The sequence below is a fragment of the Pleurodeles waltl genome, chromosome 8, assembly GCF_031143425.1.
Source record: "Pleurodeles waltl isolate 20211129_DDA chromosome 8, aPleWal1.hap1.20221129, whole genome shotgun sequence".
NCBI lineage: Eukaryota > Metazoa > Chordata > Amphibia > Caudata > Salamandridae > Pleurodeles > Pleurodeles waltl.
The window spans coordinates 1,380,926,205-1,380,942,282 of NC_090447.1; the positions used below are offsets into that span (position 1 = coordinate 1,380,926,205).

Below are 16,078 nucleotides of genomic sequence, written 5' to 3' on the forward strand. Positions count from 1 at the left end.
TTCATGTATTATTAAGGAATACACTTTGTAATCACACGCCTTGAAAAAGTCCCATTGGGGATTAAACACATGTCGGCTGATGATTATGAACTTAGTTGGAAGATTACAAACACAATAAAGGTCACAAAAATACACCACATGACCGTGAAGCTTTGAACTGATGTTTCTGGTTATTCATCCTCAAACATTTGTACAAATGTTTGGAGTGCTTTAGTATATTGTTTTATGATATTGTGGCTTTTTTTCTTTGGAATAACACCATCTTTCCCTTGCAGGTAGCAGGGGCATGTACTGTGCTAGCACCAGTCTGTGAACAGGTTTTCTTTCTGTACACATTCTAGTCTGGCTACTTGAATAATGTGTGACATCTGTTGTTGTCACAACCACATCTCTGTATTTAACATGTACTGTGATGTGCTTCATAGTAGTGACATTAAAGACAAGAGTGTAAGAGACAGCCTCATAATAAGAGGACCCTTGTGAAGCAAACACCCTGTGGCTTGTTTTGTGCTGGCTGTGGATTGTTCTCTAAAAGCACCGGTGGGCTAGGGTACTGGTTTAATATGATAACATTTCACCATTTGGAGGTTTTTTGAACATGTATTTTCAGTTATTAAAGTGAGATGTTGGTTTTGTACCTATGACTTAAATGTTACATTGCTGTTTTTGTTTCTCTCATGCCATTCTTGAATCTGGAAATTTCGCAAAGCCATTGTTTTTTTCCCCTTCTATTTCTGTGCATTACAGGGGTCAGTTAAAAAATCAAAATTGTACTTTTATTTTTTTTATATTTTTTTATATTTAAGTTTCGATACCAGTGACGACTTATGTTGGCTTTGGTGAAGTTTGGGTATATTTAATTACCCATACGGTTTCTACTGTTGCTCTGATTTCATTTCGTGTGTGATGAAATTGGGTACTTTTGCACTAGTGTGGGCACCTCTTTGCTATTCTAGACAGTTAAGGCATTTTCTAAGCAGGTGAACAGCATGGGTATCGAAATAAGGATCTGATTAATAAGGTCACTTGAGCGGACATGTTCCTGGATAATACAGGCAGAGTCCAAAAAGCAGATAGACCTGTTAAGTATTAAAAATAGACTAATGGGGCTGCAACCTCACAATTGGATGCCAACCCCATTAGTCAAAGTAATTGACTGACAAAGTAGATCTCTGGTTGTAGGAAAATGGCTGAGATTAGATAGAAAAAATACACCAAGTTTTCAAGTTGGCACAGTAGTTTCACCCAAGCCAAATAACCCTGTTTCACATGGTCAAACAAGTGCTGGGGATAGAATAAGAACTGAGAGTATGAAACGCGATCCAGTCAGATGTATGAAAGAAAATGATATGGAAGAAAAGGTAATAGTTGGCGGAGTTCTGAGGACAGTTAATCTTGATCAGATGGTCAGGAAAAAAATCTAGAATATATAGTGTCAATGCTACCTGATTAAGGAAAAGGCCTGGGTTTAGCATGTACTCTCCCCTTTGTGTGGTAGTTTTAGAGCATTTGCTGCATTCTTTGTATTTGTACACTACTCAGGACTTAGTTGGAGGGGCTGAGGCTTGTGGTTTTTGAGGCATAGGCACTGGAAATGAGAGGTGAACAGCCACTGGAACCGCCCGTTAGAATGAAAATACTAGATTTGATACATGGACCACTGTGTATGTTTGGGTGACTAACAGGTTGGGATTAACTGGACAAATGGGTAACAAGACAGTTAATTCCATAGCAGACTACTGTGGTATGATGGCTATTGTTGGAAAATGGCCTTCTCTGAAGGGACACACCATGCAATTAGTGGGCCTGCAGCACTGATTGTGCCACCCACATAAGTAGCCCCCCAGGTCTTCCATTTCTAGGCCTGTGTGTGCAATTTCACTGCCATTTTGACTTGGCATTTAAAACTACCTGTTAAGCCTTAAACTCACCTTTTTGTCCTGATAGTGAAAAACCCACAAATTTGTTTTCCACTACTGTGAGGCCTGCTCCTCTCATAGACTAGCATTAGAACTGCCCTCATATACTTATAAGTGGTAGATTCTGATATGGAAAGAGTAGTGCTGTAATGTTTAGTTTTGCAAGAATGGTAATAAAAAATCCTGCTTACCAGTGAAGTTGTATTTATTATTTTTATTTTAGAAATGCCATTTTTAGAAAGTGGGCATTTCTCTGCACTTACTGCCATCTGTGCCTTACAGCCTGTCTCCAATCCACATCTGTTTTGTGCTGGTTGATAGTTCCCCCCCTGTGTCTTCCACCCAGACAACCATAAACACAGGACACTCAGTCGCATCTGCATTAATCTGCATGCTGAATGGGTCTCCCTGGGCAGGAAGGGTGGAGGGTCTCTTTTGCACTTCAAAGGCCATTGGCCTGCCCTCATACATAGGAATGATAACCCCTCAAAGGGATCAAGGCAGACCGGACTGGGCTGAAAGGGGAACTTGTGCACTTCAAAACCACTCTTTGAAGTTTCCCCCACTTCAAAGACATTTTTGTGTGTGTGTGTGTGTGTGTATGTATGTATGTGTATATATATATATATATATATATATATATATATATATATATATATATATATATATAATTTATTTTGGTTCTCTGACCCCACCAAATCGGACACTTCTGGATCTACACCTGAACTCTGTCAAGGGAACTGCCTGGCTGCCCAAAGGACTCATTTGGACTGCTTTGCTGAGAAGGACTGCTACCCTGCTTGTTGCCCTGCTGCCTCCTGGCCTCCTACTCTGCTGGAAGGACTCTGCCTTCCCTAAAAGTGCTCTCCAAGGGCTTGGATTGAGCTTTCCTCCTGTTCTGAAGTCTCAGGGTCAACAGACTTCATCTACTAGCTAGTTCACCGACTTCAGCGGCTCCGATGCTGAACTACTCCGGCTCTGTGGTCCTCTCTGCACGTAATGACCGTGACCCACAATTCAAGTCTGCCATCCTGCAGTGTGATCGCGACACTGAAGTCCACACATCACGCCTTGACCAACTGGATCCATCAGCCCCGCCGGGTCACAAGGGACTGGCACCTTGCCACTGACATCATACCAGCTTGCAACTGCAACTGGACAGGACCGATGCCTCACTTTCCCCGGACGGTGTAAGGGTCTGACGCCACACCAACTCCAGTAACCACCTCTACAACTCTGTGTTGTCAGTTTTTTTCGTTTTTAAGGTACTGTGTCTGGCAGTCAATGCAACTCCGACTGGCACCTGTGGCATTGAACTATTGGGAACAGCTCCGTCAGCAACGCCGTGATAGCCCCAGTTGAAGCTATTGTGTTTCTAAGCACTTTAGTGGGATTTAATCTTTAAAAAGTCATAACTTCGCTTGTGTGCATTAGATTTTCGAAATTTTTACTATATTTTATTCAGATAAATATCTAGGTTTCTAAACCTGTGTGGTGTATTTATGTGGTGTTTTTACAGTTACTGTATGAGTTATTGCACAAATACTTTATACATTTCCTTTTAAGTTAAAACTGCCTACCTGCTCTGTGCCAAGCCACCAAAGAGTGAGTACAGGATAATTTGGGTTGTGTTGTGACTTACCCCGACTAGGATTGTGGTCTCTACTTGGACATGGGTGTATACCTCTGCCAACTAGAGACCCAATTTCTAAAAGCTATGGTAATACATAGGGATTTATTCACAGTAGTGAGGAAATTCATTGGTATATGTCCACTTGAGAGGGTGATGTGAGAACAGATGAAAGGCTGTTGGAGTAGAACAGTAAAAGATGTAAGGCAAGGAGCAAATAAACCTGTTCGCTGGCTAAAGATTTGCTACCAAAAGATGCAAAAGATGGGTGATTATCCAAAGCATAACCTTACTACCATCCAATAATTGGCCGAAAAAGAGCTTTTTAAGTCCTTTATCACCATGCGTATTTGGATATTATGGTTCTAGTGAAATTCATAGTGTTGGTGGGAAAGAGCAAGGAACACTTATCTGTAGCAAGACAGTTGGGCTAATTACAGCACACAGTAGTGAGCAGTTGGACATCATGAAGAAAGGCTGAAATCTTGGTTGTTAGTTAGAATGGGAGTAGAAGTAATTTAAGAAGGGCTTTATTTTTTAGTAATTGTAATTTATTGTTTCATCTAGGAAATATAAGCCATACAATACAAAAATATTTAAAATCCACAGAATTGATACGTCAAGACATCACTTTAAAATGTAAATTCAGCTAGACACATTTGTAAGAAATCCTGCTTTAAAATGAGTAGAGACTGTCCCCACTCAGACCCTAATCACATAGCTGCATTGTTCGAAGATTGATTCTGAAATTTTGTGGGTTAACTCAACTGGTTGAGTTTTTACAGATCTACTGTGGGGGTCACTAGCCTCACAATTGCTGTGTCTGAACATGTCAATGACCTGGGTATGTTTCCATAGTACTTGATATGTTATTGGTTAAGCTTATCAAGATCTGTTCCAGATTGCCCTTTCTCCTGCACCCGCTGGAGCATGCTTACTCGTTGTTCAAGAACTAGGCAGATACAGCTGGCTCTCCAGCCTTGTAATGGCAAATGTATCCTAAATGTTTGGTCATTCAAAGATGGAATAAGAACGCAGTGCTTTTAAAAACACACAGTTCTCAAAACTTGCAAAGGTGAAGGGATTTATTTTTTTCTAGTCCTAGACCTGGTTTGAAAAACCAGCTGTTAAACTACTGCACTTTTTTTATTTTTGTGATACTATTTCAAGAAGTAATTTACTTATTTACGTCAAGCCACAGTAGGATTTTAAGATTGACTGAGTTCTGCTTTCCTACCAAAACGTTTGTGAATCTGTTGAGTAATTTTTGCTGTTCCCTCGCTCAGATTTTCCTATGGAATTTCAAATGGGAAGCACAGCTGTTGGGTCCCTTTACTTGTAATCTTAGCATCCCAATTCTGTTCCTTATCTATTGACAACCAGTCTACAGAAGTAAAAAAAAAACAAAAAACTGTCAATAAATTCCAAGGAGCATAAATACTTTTGAAAAACAGCATGTGAAGACTTTAAACAAGACCAGTTTGCCGACCAAAACAGTTTTCCTATGATAATCTACTGTCTTTACTGTTGCCTATGCTGTAAAAAATATATACACAAAGCCTGACAAAGATATGAATATTTACTCATGTGAGGTGCTAAAGTGGTTAATTCAAGGTATTCAGCTCTGGGTTTAACACAGCCGTCACGCATGTAATCTAATTTAGAAACCGGGTCTGTGCTAAATTGCGTGCACCATTCTTTATTTGCTCAAGATTCTGCCTTTAATTTGGCATAGTTTGTTCAGTTATTTTGGTGGCAACTGTTGCTGTGGCAAGCTATATATAGGTCATGCCAACAATTTCTGTTCAGCTAATGAAACTCTTGTAGATTATACACAGGTGCTGATGAGCTTTGGTTACTTCAGTCCAAAGAGCTTTATGTAGCACTATATTTTCAAACTGAGTGGGTTAAACATATATAAATAGGTTTTTAATGAGTGTTCACTATTAAATAAATAGCACCACCTTCCTCTGTTGATCCTTCAGCTTTTTTGGGATAAATCTTGAAGTGAGACAAGAAAACAGTTGATATGAATCTGCTGAATGAGTTGGAAGCAATGAGAAGGCAGGCACTGCACTTATGAGATAAATGCAGAGTAAAATGGTTGGGTGATTTAAATTAAAATATACTGTTGATTTTTCTCATTAAAAACTATTGAAATTAAGGTAGTCTGATTACTTTTTTCTGACTTAGGGGGTCATTCCAAGTCTGGCGGTCTTGAGACCGTCAGGCTCGGGGGTGGCCATCGGACCACTGCGGTAGTGGTGGCCTGATCAGCCACATCCTGACTGTGGCTGAAATGCTGCGGTCAAACCGCCGACACTGCCAGGTTGCTTTCCGCCCGCCGCCCCTGCGGTGAAGTCGTAATGGGGCCAGTGGAGTCCTGACGGCACCAGCAGTCAGGTGGTGGGGTTGAGCTTGGCGGCCGCCCGCCAAACCCAGAATGACCCCCTCAGTCTTAATGGTGACTAATAACAGCAGTGGCATTCAAAGGTTGAACTGTTTAAATTTGTACTTCTACCGCATTGAATCATTCTTAGATTTACCCACTTTAACTCTTCCTTGCGTTTGGCTGGGATTTCTTTTTCAAAACTGTTAGTCTCACATACAGCCTGATTGTGAGTTTGGCAGAGGGATTTGCTACCATCGTCATGGCAGAATATTTTATTCCCGCCGTGGAGTGGGTACTCCACCTGTTAAATTACGAGACATCCATCATCCAGCGGACACATCTTACATTTACAGAAACCAAAGCCACAGTAGTTGCTGTAAATGCATTGAAAAGTTTGTCTGACCTATCCATGATTGAGCCGCAGTCTCACTTCCAATTTTTTGTTTAAATTCACAATGCAAATCACAAACTTGGATTTTCTATCTGGGGGGGAGGGGAAGGGGGTGGGGAGAGACTGTGAACAGTGACCCACTTTGCCAAAGGGAGAGTTCTTCCATGGCACAGGGGTCATTTAGAGGTTTTCACTGCCTGTTACCACCACCACCACCTGGTGGTAACAGGCAGTGAAAACTGGCCATGTGTTCACCCGCTCTAAATAGGGTGGGCAAACACATGACCAAACCTCTGACTGCCCTTACTCCGAGCCATCTGAGCTCTATGTTGGCTGAGGAGTTATAGTAATCTCAACCGTCTACATACCCAAGTAATGTCTGTCTCTAAATAAGGCGGTTAAAACTTCACTTTGAAGGAAAGGGTACACCTTTTTTTTAACGGTGTACTTCCTCAGTCAAAGTCTAAATCCCCCCGTAATGTCTTTCTTCAGTAGGCTACCCATTTTGGGTCCTGCTTGCGAGTCAATGGAGAGCCGCTTACACCTTTCCGTCAATCATTTTGGATATTTTTTCCTTTTGTGATTTGCGAGATCCTCTGAAGGACTCATTATGAGAGTTGGATATGGATTTGTTTTCCTTTTGTGTAATGTGAAATATCCTCGGAAGATCTCATTATGGTGCTTTCCCAGATTTTTATTCCTGCTAATGAAAAGTTCTCAGTGGTGAAAAATAAAGCTCTGTCTGTTTTAGCTGTCAGTGAGGTAACATTTCTTGTTCTTCTGAGGATGCCAGCCTTCATGTTTTGAGGCCTTGACACCATGGATTTCAGAGTTTTGGCCTCGTCAGCTAATTTATTTCTACCTCGTAGCTGTCCTGTTCTTTAGAAATCAGACAGAAAATCCAAAGAAACTTTCACAATCTAAGGAACGTAATGCATATAAATGGGCACCTGAAACGTGACCTCCCACAAACCTTAATCTAGAGATGACTTAGTAAGCTGATTCTTTATGAAATTTGCAGAGTCTCTGGCTTGTTTTACAATTCTGAAATTGAGCCACCTTCAATGAAAACCTTCTAAGTCACAGACCAGTCACAAGGCAATCAACATGTATATCACACGAAAGATGACAGCTTTTCAAGATGTCATTGCTACTCTTCAAAAAGCTGTTTTTTTTCAGTGAGTTCCAAGGTGCATATTTTCAAATGCCATGGCTAAGAGAAAGCAACATGTTCATCACAAGGAAGACCCTAACACTGTTCTCCATCAAAATCCTTTTTGGGTAATGGTCACTATGGCCCATATTTGCCACATTGGCTGATCACCTAATCTGCACTAGCTGCAAAATATACTTATGAAAAGCATAATGTTGGTTCACCTATGTGGCCTTTGGTTCATCTATTAGGTTTATCATCCAAAACTGAAAAGTATGTTCTAAGGCAAGCAAGAATGAGTCGTGGGCTAATCTCAACAGGGAAAAACTAGAGGGGCTGAATCCAGGACATGCAAATCTCAATTTGTGCAAGTTCATGAAACCCCAGTTCTACAACCGAAAGCTCCATTAGGACTTCATGTATCATTGTGAGGGTGCTGACCCCTCCCCGGAAGCTTTCAGTAAAAATGGATCAAATGTGTGGATGATTGACCAGATATAAAAAATGAACCAAAGCGTCAGGCGATGGCCAAATGATGTCATCTTGGCCTACGGCTTTAATTCCTGGTCCTACTTTTGCCTTGGCAATTGTTATAGTTTCAGCCATGAAGAGGTGGACCACCCATCTTGGTAATCCAAAGGCAAATGAACTTTGCAGTTCTCTTTACAAGACTTTACAGGATTCAGCATGTCCATCTTTAAGCTTAATACCATTTGACTAGCCTGTGGGCCATATTATCGATCCACAAAGCAAAACAAGATCTTCGTGATTGTCATTGAAAGGCCATTGGGCACCAGATAACACTGCTAGTGTGAAAAGGTAATTGTAGACTTCCTGCACATGAACAGAAAATCGGGTAATGAGACCGAACGTTTACAAGATGAGAAGCCTCCTCGGCTTTGACATAGTGCAATTGTTTCTGAACGCTTGCAACCCTTTTCCTCTCCTTCCAAAGACCAGAAAATGAGATGCAGCACAAAATAGTTCTGATATCACTAATGTGATGGGATGACATTAGATCAGTTCAGCTGAGAAGGTATACATGCTCTGACAGTGTTCCAAACTAAGGTTAGTCAGCAGAGCTGCTGCATAGCCGGGCTTTTGTGTGTGCTAAAGTTTAAGCCAAGACACTGGGGAAATCATTAAATAATCTACGGTTTACTGTATGGAATTAAGTTTAAAGAAAAAAAAAAGCCTTTACTTATGCATGAAAGAGGGACTGAATCAAGTGATGTCGGAGGACATTTTCTCTTCTGGTTCCCTAGATCTAGCCTTCAAAACTATGCAGCAAGGGCCTCTTCGCAGCCGTTTGTTGGTTTAGAAAAAAAAAACTACAGTTCATTTTCTACTCATGGTACTAGTATTGAAAGAAGTTATGGTGAGTCTGCGAGATAACGTTGACACACCTCCCATGTAGGGATGATCTGAAAAGAAATAGTGTGTAGTTGTGACTTTCTTTTCTAAAATGAGTTCCAACGCTCATGGTGGAAAATAGTTTAAAACCAGCATTCACAACGCAAATAGGTTGGTGTTGTCATCCAGGCTTTTGGCTTCGTTTTGTGATGGTTTTTAAAGGCTGTTGGGGCAGCTGCTGGACCTTCATCAGTCTAAATACCAATTGTGAAAAGCAATAGCTATTTCCTTATTTATGTATTTGGTCTCAAAAAGCACACATTGGCATAGTAGTCCCTGGCACTTAAGCAAATTACTTTATTTGTGGATGTGGTCCCTGTGAAAGGGAAGAATGCCAGTAGCAAAAGCAGGCGGACCTACTGGCCTTTACTGTTTGCTCTAGTGGGTAGGAGTAAAATCTTAATGACACAATAACTGACCAAGTGGTCTTGCTGACAGCCTTTTGTTTTAGGGTGAGTATATTATTATTATTATACATATAATTGTAATAAAATCAAAAGGCCTTGGCTGACCCCGAACCTATATAATTTCTTACCCTGCTTTGTAGAACAGTGCCTAACTCTCAAAATTTAACTTCCCAACAATACAGTAATTAGCAGTTCAGAGGTTTAATTTGTTAGCAGGTGTTTCCCAGATGTAAAGTTTATTTCTGGCTTTCAATATTTGTATGTAATGCACAGGAGACTGCAACCTTTGTAATAGTGACTTGTGATAATGAGATCACATAGCTTCACTTTATCTGTAATAATCTATTACAGTTGAGTTATGCTACCATAATACCGCCTGCCAGAGCCAGCAGGCAAGCTTACTGGCAAGTCCAGGATCTTAATTATTAAAGCTATAGTTTAAACAAACGAAATGGGAATTGGCTTTTTGTTCTTCTGATCTGCCTTCTAAAATGAACAGTAAACAGCAGAAAGAATATATCAGAAAGGAAATATTTAATGGAAATATGTTCATTTTTTTTATCATATAGGCCATTAAAAGAACAATAGAATGCTGCCGCAGTTTTTAAATCTTTTGTCTCATTCCTCTAAATGGTCTTTGAAGAGCTTGAAGACTTGCTACAGCCTTTTAATGTATGTTAGGGGGTACCATATCCCTATATATTTTTATTAAGCATCAAAGTAGCCACAAAAAAAAAAAACTAACGTTACAAATTCTGATTCTTTTTTAGGAGCAGCCTAAGCCCCGAACCGGAATGGAAACAAAGGTAAACACAGCGACCAAATTTATAAACAAACGTGAAGCGTGTGATATAAGTTAATGGACATACTACCTTCCTATGAAAACAAAGCAGTGCTCGCAACCCAGCTTTCCTATTAATGATTTATTGTACCACACACACACAATTCATTGTCTTTGCCTTTGAGGCTGGCTGTTGGATTAGTTGAATTCACTCATTTTCTTGGTTTTCTCAACGACAGTCTCCTCTTAAGTTACTCATGGGCCCTGAACAGTATTGCAAATCATGCTGACAATGTTCTGTAGCCCTACCTACGACCTTTTAATGTGTCTTCTGCCATTATGTTTTGTCTTATCTTTTTTCCTACCCCCAGGCACAGGACTTGGAACTTAACCTTCCTTGATCCTGGCGAGGATTTCCAATGATTGATGACGTTCCCATGCTTTTCATTTTATGTGCTTTGTTATTTGCCTTGGGAGTTTTTGTTCTCTGTGCGCATTAAGGACAGGATGTGTTACCATTTACAGAAATCACAGCCAATGTCGAGTATTTTCCTACTACGCTGTATTTCGTATAGTGAATGACATTTGCTACAATAGGTCCAGGTAGTTTAAAGAAATGTCTTCGTTTTAGGAGATCATTTCTCATTTGTTATACTCATTATGGTGCTAATCAGCATGTGCAGTCCGAGTTACATTGTTTCTCCCATTTTTTTAAATACATGTTTCAATTTCAGGCAGTTGAAATAAACAAGCTACACTTTAAGGTGTCTGAAAACAGGCAGTGATAGTTACGGTTTAGTAGTAGTGCAGGCTTGTGACGAAGGAAATAGTAGTGACATTATCCTAACACCCAAATACTATGTTGTGTGGTTGTGGTTATGCCTCTAGCTTCTGTTCAGTTGGTAATGACAGTTGTACAATAACTGCTTAATGCATTTTGTGTGTTGGAAGGATGGAAACCTCTATAGGTGGCAGTTTTTTTGTTATATGGCCTGTGACGCGATTGGTTTCTCAAAGAAGTTTATGGTTCCTTGTGAACCTCTTGGCCGACAAAGACTTTGACTTGTACAGTGTAGAAACTTACTTCCTTTTTTGGATAAAAGATTGATTATATCATGCATTTCGTTATTGTTAAAATGAAGACTAGCATCGTTCTAACTTGTTGCTTTGTCCGAAGCGTGTCATTTTGTAGTAAACATTTTGATATCTATACTTGATATCTAGTCTTTTTTTTTAATAATAAATATTATTTATTTTATGTAAGTAAACAAACAAAATTTGTTCAAGCATCATCTTACAATTGTAGCAGTGCACATCCAGATTACACCCCCTCATCACATATTCAGTTACCTAAATCACATAACCTCAATCGGAGATACTCCCACTGTTTACTCCAGATCTTAGTGTGTTTCTGGGAGCATCCTCAGACTCTTTAAACAGGTTCCTCTCGTTTGGTGAACCAGTCCAGACCCTTGCACCATTCTGCTAGTTTGAGTGTGGTTGGGGGGGAGTGGTGGTCGGAGGACTTCCAACCATGTGCAATGTCTTTGCCACCTTCAGGCCCATGCCCACCGTGTTGTATTCTTACAGAGTACCATAAGTCCATCCAGGATTCCCAAAAGGGCAATCTTGGGTGTCAGGTCAATCAGCTGTTCCACAACCCGGGGCAGAACTCCTTCAAACCAGCTCCAGCACTTGGAGATCTTAGGACATTGCTGTGTAGCTGCAATACAAGCAGGCAGGATCAGGGATTTCTTCTGTATACCGTACGCGGCGGGAAGTAAGGTTGGTGGTGTGCAAGTTGTTCAGTTGGACCAATAAAAGGCAAAAGGCTAAAGCATGCTTCCTGGGGGCAATTTGTGCATTTTGCCTATTGCAGTCATCAAGAGGAGCCATCTGTCCGTTCCATTTCTTCCTAAAGGATGCATATAGTTCAGGGGCATTAATACCAGGGTGTGGTATATCCTAGATATACTTCCTTTCCCCAAGCAACTTAGCTTCAAGTGGGTTGTGTTTAGGAACGTCCATCAAGTCAGTCTTTTAGCTGGAGAGCGCATCAGAGTTGTAAATATTTATGGAATTGGGTTCATGACAACTGAAAGTTGGATTGCAAGTCTTGTAATGTGCACATGCTTTTCCCTTATCGTACGGCCCTCAAGTCCGTGATGACAATTCTGTTCAACTTGGCAAAGCCCTCGGGTTGTTCAGTTTTGATAGTCGTCACCCCTGCCATAGTGGAGTTTGTTGTGTCAGTTAATTGCTCCATCCGATCGAGCAAAGTGCCCCCCAAAACAAATGCATACAGCCAGTCATTGATGGCCCGGGTTTGCAAGTAGAGCTGTAGGGTTGCATACTCATCCCTCCCTTTCATACCGTTTGACAGCCTTTATCCAGAGCAGTATGGGTCTGGCGGCCTGCCCGTAAGAGGGAGCGAATCGTGGACGCCAGGTACCTAAACCACTGATTGTGGAACATTAGAAAGTAGTTTTGGAGGATGTAGAATAATTCTGGGCGTATCATTTTATATAGGGCCACCTGCCGAGTACGTTGAGTGGCAACAGTGTCCATTTTTGCAGGTTGGCCTTTGTTTTAGTTGCAAGGGGAGAAAAATGAAGGCTCCGTGCCAGACCCGGCTCACGGTCTTAAGGGATAGCAGTCTGCCCAAGGTGACCTCAGTATCTCCGCAAAGTGGGATACTGATATCTAGGCCTAATGTGGCACATAACCCAATTGGTCTAGAGAGCATGCATAAGTCACTGGACAGGGTGTTCTCATTTGCTGAGTCTTGAATGGAAACTTTTTGTATCATTTTAATTTTTTAATTGAAACCAATTGTTTTGTGCTAATTTGGCCATCTGATTTAGAAGGAAGCTCTATGACCAGTCCTTGCAAAAAAATAAAGTATTTCTCGGAATCCGTCTCCATAGTGTATGACAAAGCCAAAATGTTTTCTTAAGAAATTGTGATTACAGGAGATATCAATCTTCTTTTTATTTGATTAACCTCCCGATTGATGGCACACGCACCACAAAGACTGCTCAGTAATAATTGTTATAACTTGTTGTGGGAGATGTTAAAATTCTTGGTGGGGATTTATATTCCTACCTCTCTTTGGGGAAAGTAGCATATGCTTTTACCATTTTTTTAGGGTCCGAAATAACTACTTTTTTGAATGAGAAAACTGTTAAGTGTGACCATTTCCTGTATACTAAAACACTTTTTGCTTGCATGAGTGAAATGCTGTGGTGCAAAAAGATTTCCATCCTACTCGCTAAATCTTCTCTAACACTGTTTTGTGACTTTGCATGTTTTTAAAAACTTTTTACTATTATAGGGTAGCAGCTATTTTGCTCAGAGCCTAATGAGTTTGTAAAATTATTATAATCCTTTATTCCTACTTCTGATATTTCATATTATTTTCTCTGCAATCATAGAAATGTATCGGGGCACAGATATCCTTGCCTTTTTGTCCTGCCAGGGGTTTTAAAAAAAAACAAAAAAAGCTTGAAACTTTTTTTCTTGCAGATGTTCTTCCTGTTTAGCAAGCTTTATTTTTTATTCCTTCCAGAGCAAGTGTTTGAGTCAGAATCTTGATTTGTTTTAAAGCTATATCTTTGTATGGAGGCTATATGCTATTCTTGCTTACTTTGGACAAGTGCTTTTTTTTTCTCCAAATTATCATGGCCTGAAACTGTGGTAAAGGCTATGTCACTGATCAGTTGTCACATAGGACACAAGCAAAAGAAAAAGAAAACAGAGCCAATTGAAAGTGTCACTGCTGAATTTTCATTTATGTTTCCCTCCTGCTTAAATGTCTGTAGAAAGTATTTGCTGTGGACACAGGAACCAGTTTATGTGAAATTGCTAGGCTCCTATGTACTCGAGGGTGGATTAACAACTATGAATGTTTTTCTTTCTGATGTTGACTGACTTTAGACTTTTATAGAAACCTCATGAAGTAGTTAAGATATTCCCCTCATATGATGATTTTACTCCATATGCTAGATTACTTGTCTCGTCGGTATACCTTGCTAAGACTGTACATAATCACCACTGTCTACCAGTCCCACCCATACTATTCACCTAAATACAACGTTACCTTAACCTTTGTTTCTTTTCCTAGTGAATTTCTAGGGTTTTCTTAACGAAAAGCAATATTTTATTACCATATGTAAAGCCAACCCGCTGCACCATCCCTCCCCCCACCACCTCTGCCAGGCATGGCCTTTGTAAAGGCCCTGCAGCAAAGCCCGCACAGGAAACCAACCCCACACTGTGCAGGGTGGTTGCCAACAGGGCCTGCCAGCCAACCCACCCAGAGTCAGCACTGGTGCTTACTATTAACATGGAAGGGGTGGGCCAAGCAGGCAGAGAATGCAGGTGGCTTGGTGCCGTTGCATAGTCGGCAGCAATTAAAAGGGAGTAAAATGTTGTTGTTTTTTTATTTTTTTATTTATTTATTATTTTTATAAAATACACTACTGGTCTGAAGCTTAAAGTTCAAGGTATTTTGACGGACAGATTCAGAAGACTGACTCCCTTCCCCAACACAAGTGGGAGCTGTTTAACCATACCATACCATACCATACCATACCAGTAGTTGGCTGAGAACAGTGTCTGATTCCTTGCATTTCCTAATCACCGTCTCAGCCTTATTGGCTTTTTAGTTGTTTTGTGACCTTTCTTGGAGGGGAGGAGAAGGGAACTAGATTTAGGTTGGAAGCTATTTAGCAGCAACTCCTGTAGTCCTAGTCCTAATTTTACAGTTCAAGGAAAGCCACGTCTTTTATTGTGTGAAGGTTATTGGTGTGGTTTGCATTTTGCACATGCACCTAAGCTGCCAATTTCCTTTCTTTTTGTGCTGTGAAATAGTTACTCTAGTTCTTAATTGATACTTGTGCATTTGTTTGCTCGTCAATTAGATCATTATTTTGATGTGAATAACATAAAATAAAGTGTCTTATTGCAAGTAAATTAGTTTTCTTTCTTCCTTAAGCCACATATCATCTTCTGTTCAGAATGAAACTCCAAAGAAAAAACCGAAATTGGAAACAAAGCCATCAAATGGAGATAGGTAACTATTTGGCCTTTTTTTCTTAACTGTGTCAGTAATGGAGTTTTGTTTCTGTGGAGAACACACTGTCAAGAGACCATGTTGTTTGTGCATTTTTTTAGGGTCGAGCGCGCAAAGTGCTCTGTCCCTGGTGTAATCTTTCTGTGGGCTTTTAACCACGCCCATCAGTTTGGTTGGTTCGTGGGCTTGCCTTTAAAAATTTGCTTGATTTCATTACTGAAAGGCATGCATACGTCATGCCTTTTCCGGTGTTTAGCATTCCTCGAGCGCACCAGCCAACTACTGAAAACATATGAGGCTCCATGTGTCCGTATGGTTTCTGGACTACTTTTTCTATTTATTTCATAGGCAGCGCAATCTCGCTGGACCATAGTCGAGCACTTTGCATGACATCAACCCTGTTACATGGATATTTGCACTTCTGTCGGTTGCATGGATAATTGCACTTTTGCCGCTAAATTTCACTCCGCGTGATCTTCTGTTTCCCTTTGTGTATCTGCTTTGCGCTCATGGCGGCTGTAGGCTCGCTTATGTGAAACTGTTGTACTTTTCAGTTTGTGGCAAGAAAAGTCAGGTTAGGAGTTTACAATGCTAATGGCTCTAGCTTGAGCAAACACGAGACCCATTGCATTGCAAATGCATGTTTGTATTTGGCGCTTGTTCTGCTACAGTGATATCCATTTTTAACTTTGCTTTTGACATTGTTCATTCCCTAGTGTTTAGCCACAATAACAAACTGTTTATTTGTAAATCAACTCTATTATCAACGTCTTCTTTTATTGTTTTCCAAATTGGCAATCCAGATTTAAAAATGGGGGGGATACTGTCCAATGTATAACTGCTATTCACTACATTTAAAACCCCAGTTAGCTCTGAGTAGCTGTTACTTTGATCTCGGGCAGCCAAAGCCTACTAAGA

At 40.5% G+C, this 16,078-nt stretch overlaps 1 protein-coding gene across 3 annotated transcripts in view; it reads left to right on the top strand.

Moving 5' to 3' along the window:
- The window catches only part of FAM76B (family with sequence similarity 76 member B), a 102,144-nt gene that overhangs the window by 14,410 nt on the left and 71,656 nt on the right, over positions 1–16,078 (top strand). For all 3 annotated transcript variants that reach the window (XM_069202404.1, XM_069202405.1, XM_069202407.1), the window contains exons 6-7: positions 10,076–10,111; positions 15,083–15,160. In XM_069202404.1, the coding sequence (XP_069058505.1) occupies positions 10,076–10,111; positions 15,083–15,160 (114 nt within the window). The remainder of the gene's footprint in view (positions 1–10,075; positions 10,112–15,082; positions 15,161–16,078) is intronic.